The following is a 9,173-nucleotide window of genomic DNA, read 5'->3' as shown; positions in this document are numbered from 1 at the left end:
ATGCCCTGGTGGACGGGGCAGTGGCTCCCCACACCCTCTAGCAGATCATTACATGAAGGAACCTTTTAAAACAAGCGCGTTCATGCTCACAGGTGCTCACACACACAAACTACACCCTTTTTGGCTCCTACCTCAAAGCACACTGTGCGCTGTCGATCTTACGTGCTGCACGTAAATACTAAATAATGTTTAATATTTAGTATTTACAGTTATATTCCCATATATCATCGTGATGTTGTTTATTCTATTGCTCTCGTTTTCTTCTGCTTGTTTTCTTTTTTCATTCTCAACAGGTGAAATTAAAAAAGTATCTGCTGTTATCTATTATTAGCTAGTTTATTGTGATGGTGTTGTTTTTATTATGTTGCTCTTTGTTGATCGTGGTGATCCAGGTGTTTTGTTTGTTTTTCTTTTTTTTCTTCCCCCTTTCTTACCATCTCATCTCCCCTCTATTTTTCTTTCTCTCCCTCTCTTTCTTTCATTCTTTCTCCCTGTCCTATCCCCCAGTCATGTCTGTCCCGTCTTTAAAAAACGAAAATAAAATAAATACATAATTATAATAAAGGTCAATCAAATGGACCAATATGGCAAGGCCATGAGGATCCACTTGGTAAAGTAAATCCACTTGGCATCTTTCTTGGCTTTCAGACAACATTTCTGATGGCTAAAGATCCAAACGGGACAGGCAAAAAAAAAAAAATCTATTCACCTTTGTTTTGTCTTGCATAGATCACTCGTCCTCAGTACCAGAATGGTCTGCTGGCATCGAGGCTGGACAGCACACCACAGTCTCCAGAGGGCAGTCACACACGCCTGGACACGTCGGTTTCTTTGCCCCCTGTGACGCCACCAGGGCCACACACCCCACTGCCGCTGGCCACACCTCCTGTGAAGCGCCCTGCATCCAATTCTCAGCCTACACCTCTGAGTGACCGTACCACACTGCCCCAAACCACCTCTTCTTCCTCCAGCAGAAGGCCAAGCCATTCTTTGCCCCAGGCCACTCCTTCTCCAAGCAACCACGCCCCTATCTCCCAAACTCCTCCTTCCTCCATGAGCACCGTCCTGTGTGCCCAAAACCCCAATCTAACTCTGAGCTCCACCCTTTCCTCCAAGTCTCCGCTATCTCTGCCCTCTGTCAGCCCAGAGAACGGGCCAGGAGAGACTACTTCTCTGCTCAGTGAGCAGCAGAACTGCATGGGCCCCCACCGGCCCAGCCACCCTCACCCACATGTTCACACAATCAGTCACGCACATACTGAAAGCACCATCTAACTCAAATCCCTCTGGGATTACCAAAACTACCTGTTCACTCACTATCTCACATTACATACCACACGGGCACTAATTCTGGTTCCTGTTTGCTTGCTGTCACCTGACCCTTCCTTTTGACAAGAAGCTGAGGAGATCAACAGTCTGTGAGACCAATAGACTTCCTCCTCTGTACCTTCCTGCATGTTTCCCTACCAACACTGAAAAAAGACCAAGGGGAGAAGAGAGAAAAAGGAACCCTAATGAGTATGGTATTGTATTCTTTACATGTTAAAATAGTATAACAGAGGAAAAAAGAGCAAACAAAGCAAGACAGAAGGAAAACAAAGCAATAATAATTATAAATAAATTACATGTTCATAAAGGAGTAGGAAGAAGCATAAACTTATTTAATCCCACTCACTTTCCAATATTTAGTAATTAATAGTCTACACTTTTTTCTGTTTATGCCCTGTCCATCAGAAATTCTTCATTACAATTACTTTACATGTTAAATGTATTTTTTAAATTATACATGTATATATGTATAAGTATATATATTAGTATAGTATATATATATTTCTTTTAATTATATATATTTTTCATTTACACAGGGTTGTGTCTGTACATCTTTTGAAGATTACTTCCCTTAAGTTGTATCTGTTATGCATATAGTTGTGGGTTTTCCCTCTCTCCAGGTTTTTGACATTTTTGCTCCCACATTATTATAATAGGGTAAAAGGAATTGGGGCCAGGCAATAAATACAATTTTGTTTTTGCTCATAATTTTGGATTCTAGCAGTTATGGAAGCAGAACAACAAAAATGAGCACTACATGTGTTTTGGAAGAAAATACTAAAAAATCTCTTCAAATACAACTAAAGCTTTGGCTGTTAACGTCATCCCATTAATAGAACAGACATCCCTACTATAATCCTTATCCCTACTATGCAGTTTAACATAAGACGTTTTTGCTGTTGTTTTATTTCAGTTGCATGGACGTTTGAGTTTATCTTTATCAAGATTGACATTTCCAAAAGTACTAGAGTTAACAGTTGAGGCTTATTCCATTAGTGATCATTTATTCAGTTTCTTGTTAATGACAGCCTTCTTGACTTGTTTTTTGAAACTGAGGCTGATTCTAAGAAGTCATTGTTGTGACAGATGAACACTTTTATTTTTCTTATTTCAAAAGAACCAGATTCACTGTATTGAACCACTTCTTCAGTATAAGTTGACACATACTGAAAAACTGGTGGTGATGCATGTTGTAACTTGTTTTAAACCAAATAGACACATTCTATAATGTCTGATCTTTTGGGGGAAAAAGGCTGGACTTTTCCTTATTTCAGGAAGCCTATTTTTTTTTTTGAAAAAGTCTTTATGTCAGGTAAATCAATCAGCACAATGACAAAAATTACTTAAGTATTTATTTTATAAAACAAACAAAAAAAAACCCTGTGGCTTCCTGAAAAAAAGCTAGAAAATTGTAGCTTCAAATTTGTTAATTGGTAATAAAAATCACGAATTAAGGGGAAATTAAGGTGCTAAAACACTGGTACGGTCCTTTAATGCAGTGTCACTAGATCTGTGAAGGTGGGTGTCGGTTTGTGCCTACCTCCTTAATGCATTTTTTAAAATTTATTTAATTTCCAGGAGCAATATTAAAATATTTATTTTGAATAATATCGATCTATGAGTATTTGACATTTAATTTGTTATTTATTTGACTTTTATTTATTTTTTGCTTACTTTTACTTTTGACAAGTTAGAGGACAGGCAGGACAGATAATATTTATCTTGACTGTCTTCCACTTCCAGTACATATCCCTCACTGTGAATATAGTGTCCATCCAAAAGAGGCTGAAAGAACTGGACATCAACTGTTTGCAACACTTTGTGTTCACTGATATGTCTGATCTCTTTGTTATAAATTCTCTACTAAAGCTAAGTTTGATGCTGCTTAAACCTCAACAACATTGAGATGAGGATTTAAATATTCCAGAGCAAGTAGCATGTGTGCTCATGGTTTTTCATAGCAAGTGTATTCACAGCACATTTGGCTGCTTAAAAGAAACAATATCTGTTATCCAAAACTCCCAACCAAAGTCTGTGCTAGCTTCGAATGATCTTAAATAGGACTATAGTTAATTAGAAATATTGGTGCAATTTTTAGAATTAAACATTACATAAGTAGGTTAAAATCTGTTAGCTTTTCAAAAGACTGGAAACTGACTACCTACAAACATCTCTGGAGCCTTTGGAATAAAACAAAAACAGACTAACTGGAATCTACAGTGTATGTTCCTTTAAAACTGTAGTATGTTTATTTGGTTGGTTAACATTGTTTAGTTTTTAGCACCTTTAGCATTTAGGTCTTATAAAAACACAAAAAAGGCAGCTTTCCATTGTGATTTTTTTGGTAATACTTTCAAATGTAAGTCTTATTTTCACCCGACTACACACTGCACTGTAATCAAGTACATTTGAGACGTAGTACAAAGTACAGTTGTACAGTCAGACACGGTGTAGATCGGTTGTAATCTCGAGGTGCTGAAACACAGTCTCAAACTAGTGCTGCCCCCACTTCGCTGCTCTAGAAAATTGTTGAGTTGCCAGTAAGCACAAGGTTAATAAGCGATGGGCAAAAGTCGGCTTATGACTTGATCTTAGAATGTAGCTTGTTTGAATTTAATGGACAACAAACACTGCATGTCTTCACGGTGATTCACACCAGTAGTTTTAACCTTTCCCTTAAAAATCCTCTCTGTCCTTGTTCAGTATTCTAGACCAGAGATACATTCATATCCTTGATACAATGTGAACTACATTTTAAAGTGTATTTGTAAATAGTACTGTTCAGCCCATGTTAAGAAGAATGATTGTTTTCCGCTGGATGAGGAGAAGGGTGAGGGTTAAGTACAATGTTAAAGCTGCTAGCATGTAATCTATCTTTTTTTCCATCTGTCTAAAAGACAGTTGAACTGACTTTAACGATAACATAAGAGAGACTATTTTTTTGAAGATCTAGTGAAAGATATTTATTTGAAAAAATACCGACGTATAAGCTAGTTTTACAAAAATGCATATGAGTTACGTAGCATAAAACTCTAAAAGTAAAAATTCCAAAACATTGGTTTTTCCCCCCCAGAGGGCTAAAAACTGGGTTCCTCTCCAGGAACCAAAAGGCCACAGATTTACTGTGAGTCAGTTGTTTTGGGTGTGAATTTTTTTATCCTGTGATCTTGTTTTGAAGTGGATTCCATTGTAGTTTAGACCATATTCTTAGGGCTGTAAGGGTACACAAAACTCACTGTTGGTCATAAGTGCAAACGAATACTTTGTTTAATTTATACTTAAAACTAATAAGTGTTTAACTCACACGATTTCCAAAACCAAGGAAGTCTTATCATGAAATGAACTTTGTATACCCTTACACCCATATTGTCATCATTTCAGTTTTGTACCTCAATGATGCATATTGCAAAACTGATTTTTGAGCATAGAGCAAAACTGTAGCCTTGTAGTATTCCATTATCAGCATACCAGACACTAGGGGAGGTCCGGGCAGCTAATTTTTGCCCAGGGGACAAATATAAGTAAAAACTAGCCATGGAAAATAGCTGCACTATGTGAAAATATAGAGTTTATTTAGCAGGATCTTTCTGACCAGGGCAAAAAACCTGTCTGTTTAAAGCATATATATGTATAGTCAAACTAGCCTTATGTTCTGTTTCAAGAAAATGTCCACTTCTGGTTAATACATGTCATGTAGCAATTAGTTTTACTGGTTTCCAGTAAAGCCACTGGTTGGCTGTTTGACTACCAGTTTGTGTACTGGGAAATGTGAAAACTTACTAAGTAACGTTGTATTTATTGTAAACGTTCTATTTATAATTTGTTTGTTTTTATGTGCACAAGGTATCTGTCAAAATGGGCTTCCGGCTGTAGCTTTTATTGGGTTACTTTGCCCAGAAACACTGTGTTCATTTCTTCTTATTGTTGCTTGTGTTATATTACTGTAAATATTCTGTACATGAAGAGGTGCTGGGGACACATGGAAAAAAGAGCTTTACTTGTAATGGAAGATGAAACATGATTTTTTTTCCCCTTGTTTTACTAGGAGGGCATTGCATAGCAATAAACAATGCACAAAGTTGGCCTCAAATAATAATTTACTTCTACTGTCTTCTATAGTATTCTTCATAAATGGCATGAAAACCAAAGCTAATTTTCTCTGCCAAAATCTTTCTTTTATTTTCTACTCTCCTCCTACACTTCCTTGTCACTTTTCCTCATGTTTTTTTTTTCAGCCTGTCTTATTTCTGTTCATCTCCTGCTGGATAAAGCTATTGAAATTCCTTTGGCTACTGGCTTATCAACAACACCTGCTGTGTTGGTTTTAACACTGCATTGGTGCTGGGATTAAACCTACACAAAGCTTAAACGTTTTATGAAGCACAGTGAGGTTTCCTGCACTGTGTATCACTTGAAATTGTTTGAGGTTTCATGCATTGAGGGTGAAATACATTTAGCAAATTCCAACTGCATGTTTGCTGTTTGATTAGTTTTTCGGAGTTGCAGAGCAAATGTAAGAAAAGTCAGTGACAAACTGACAAATACAAAACTCCAGGCCCTGAAGGCAAAAAAGTCTGCTTTCCCTTTCCTTCTGTGCCCAGAATACCTGTTTAGCAGGTTTAAGTGTAACGATACATTTTTCTTTTATTGCAAGGGTTGAGCAGAGATGGAGCACTTCCAAATAAGGATTGTGTAATTAAAGCAATGTGTATATATTATTTTCTAACTACTGTAAGGCATAAAAAGCAAAATGAAATCTGAGGTTAATAAAGCTGAGATATATTTCTCTACAGAAAATCTGTCTGACTCTGTGTCTGCAGGAAAATGAGCTTATTTCACATTAACTGTTGTGAGAATTGTTAGAAGACATCTGAGAAAGTCCCGAGGCAAAGTCCAGTCCAAACAGTGGTTGCACACATGAAGCAAAAGAAGATTATTTCCATCTTCCAGTGCCAAGGCCCCAGCACAGAACAGAACAGGCCTCAGTGACAACAGATATGATATTAAGTGTGAGGTAGTACAAAATGAAGATCTGAGGTGGGCTGCAAAGTGGATTGCAAATGTATAGCAACTGTGTGCACAATGAGGCTAAAGCAGCCTAAGTAGCACGTCCTATCTGAGATTTACTGGATGGGTGATTTATTAGTTGTGTAGAAGGTCATAACTGAAGTAATCAGCTATTACTGTCCCCAGCTGGCTCCCTCACACCACCACAGATGCAGGGTCTTGAGGTACAGGTGTGTCACTGAGTTGAAGGGGAGACATTCCTCCTCTGTCCCTTTCTGAGTGTGTTAGTGTGTCTCCATGTTGGGCAAGTGTTGAGTATTTGCATATGTGTGCATAAGAGTGGGATTGCATGTTTGTGTCTGCGTATGACTGTTTGTCTATGTTTATGTGTCAGGTTGGGTCTTAGACTCTACCTCTCTGAGAACATTTCAGGCCCCCCCATATGTAGGGACCTATCTCCCCCCACCACACTCTGGTGATTCCTTCTTGGGCTCTTGTGCTCTGGGGGGCCTCTAGATGTCTGGGGCCTGGATCTCCTCCAGGTCCTGGGGGGCAGGGCTATGGCTCCCCACACCTCAGCTGTTTGTTTGCTGGCATTGAGAGCAGCAGAATTAACTGGGATTGCACCTGAGGTTGATTTTGTGGCCTACCTGAAATACTTCTTTGTTTGATTTACTGCACAAATATAAAAGAAAAGGAGAAAAGGGAGCACACATTGCAGGGAGGCTTTTATTCCTTTATATTAAACAGCATGAGAAATTAGTGAAAAATCAGTGACTTGAAATAAATAAAATTATTAAAAGCTTTACTGAGACACAAAATCATGTCACCAGGGGCGCTGCCTGAAAAATAGAAGATGCTAAAATATTATTTTAGATGATTAGACATTTGTACGGACTTATGTGGTAGGGGTTATCAAGTCTGAAGTCTCGCACTATGTTGAATTCAAAAAGTTCATTAATAATTACGAACCTATAAATGCTGCTGTTGACAAAGCTGATTAGAAATAGGGTTATCTGAAGTTCAGGGTCAGGACCACACATCAAACATTCTCTACCCTATAAGTTTCTGTTGTATTTTCATGCCATAGCCATTGCAGGGATCTGCAAGAAGCCTTCCCCCCCCCAAAAAATATCTTAAAATGCTTTAACATGTGTGGTGTTGTGGTCCTTATTCATAATTTTCTGATAAGTCTGCTCATGGTAAGTAAAAAAAACAGCAGTACAACCTAACAGGGATGTGAGAGTGTTCACATTCTCTATCACAAGATTAGACAGTTATCACGCCTGACTTTTGCCCTCATCAATCCTGTCTCTCTTTAGGGCTAGTTAATGGTGTAGTTATTAGTGGATAATACTGATACTGAAGTTGAGGCTGCTTTGTTCTTTGCTACATGTAGAGATGCATGAAACACTCTCAGTGCAGTTGCTCAAGACAAAACTAGACCTACAGTCAGTGTTAAAATAAAATTGCTATAGTTTTTATTGTTGAATGGATAATGTGCAGACATACAGTCACAAAGAGTATATATATCTATATCTATCTATCTGGTTTGTTCCATGGTTCATCAGTTCCAAATGTCATTATAATGAGTTTCGTTACTAACGCTGCTCTTTTTGAGCCAAATGTTTTTCATAAATGAGAGAGGTTTTCATACCTTGGCTTGTTTGGAACAGGATTTGTTTGGGCATGTTGAGAGTATGATAGCAAAGGTTGAAAGGTTTTGGCCTGAAGAAAGAGAGGTATGACATTCCTTGCTGCTTTTATCAGGTAGGCTACTGCAGTTTGTCAAGGAGCAATGAAAAAAGGGACTGGAGGGTAATGCAATAATGCTGTGGCTCTGAAAAACTGACAAAGTTGATCTGTATAATGGTCACACTGGTTGCCTTGGATTTATATTTGCATTAGTTCTTGGTTCAAATGTCACATTATTTACAGAGTGATTAATTTTTCACATTAAATAAAAATCAGTTTTAGAGTCTCCTCATTTCTTATTTTTGGAGAAGAAAAACTGATGGCCTTAAGTTTTATTAAATTCTGACACATAGGTAATATACTCGAAACTGTAAATCATTGTTTCTTTTTAGTTCCTTCAGTTCTTCAGGTGAAGACTGAAGGCTCTCGAATAATTTAGAGCTAGTTTTTGTATAAAAGCGTCAAGAGTTTGAGTATTATACTATGTACTATGTCCCTTGGTAGCTAGATAATGTGTTAGCTCACTTTTCCTTTCTAAGGCTATAGCAATGGTTGCAGGTAGGCCTTTAGAAAAATAAAAGTTATTCAGTTTGATTGTTTTTAGCAGAACGTTCTCACCAATGAGAAAAAAAATACAAAGGTTTACACAGTGTAATAAACAGCATTATTTTTGCCACAATGGATGAGTCATTATTAAAAGGAAATAATTTTGTGTAATTATCTCAAACAGAGCCTCTAGCTAGCTGCGATCACTACATTCAATTATGTGTTAAAGAATGTTGTTCTTTTTTGTGTTTCATTTATTTAATTATTTATATTTAGTATCTTTTATTCAGATAGATGGTCTCGCTGAGATCAAGACATTTTTTCAAGAGACACCTGTGTACAAAAAGCACATAGAAAAACTGACAAAGACAACTCAAGACATATTATACATGATCACAATAAAGAAAAAAGTAGTTGCAGACAGACAAATACAACTTTTTAAATGCTTATAGGGAGTTTTTTTCAAGTCCAGTGTGAACAAGAGGCATGGCTAATGTTAAAATGTCATGCAACCTGACACTGAAATGTTTACCCTTTTAACTAAACATCATACAATGCTACTGTCTTTGATTTTCTGGTCACTAAAAATCCTGCCG

The 9,173-nt window shown here is 37.4% G+C and overlaps 1 protein-coding gene across 2 annotated transcripts in view; it reads left to right on the top strand.

The window, feature by feature from the left end:
• Positions 1-1,801, top strand: part of LOC102208927 (metal transporter CNNM4-like) — a 42,877-nt gene extending 41,076 nt beyond the window's left edge. For both annotated transcript variants that reach the window (XM_005719998.1, XM_005719997.1), the window contains one exon: positions 730-1,801. In XM_005719998.1, coding sequence (XP_005720055.1) covers positions 730-1,275 — 546 coding nt within the window. In that variant the 3' untranslated portion in view covers positions 1,276-1,801. The remainder of the gene's footprint in view (positions 1-729) is intronic.
• The last annotated feature ends 7,372 nt before the right edge of the window (positions 1,802-9,173 follow it).

This window comes from Pundamilia nyererei, unplaced genomic scaffold, assembly GCF_000239375.1.
Source record: "Pundamilia nyererei isolate P.nyererei 1_Seehausen unplaced genomic scaffold, PunNye1.0 scaffold00002, whole genome shotgun sequence".
Taxonomy (NCBI): Eukaryota; Metazoa; Chordata; class Actinopteri; order Cichliformes; family Cichlidae; genus Pundamilia; species Pundamilia nyererei.
Note: the sequence above shows the minus strand (reverse complement) of the source record. Positions and strands in the feature narration are given on the sequence as shown.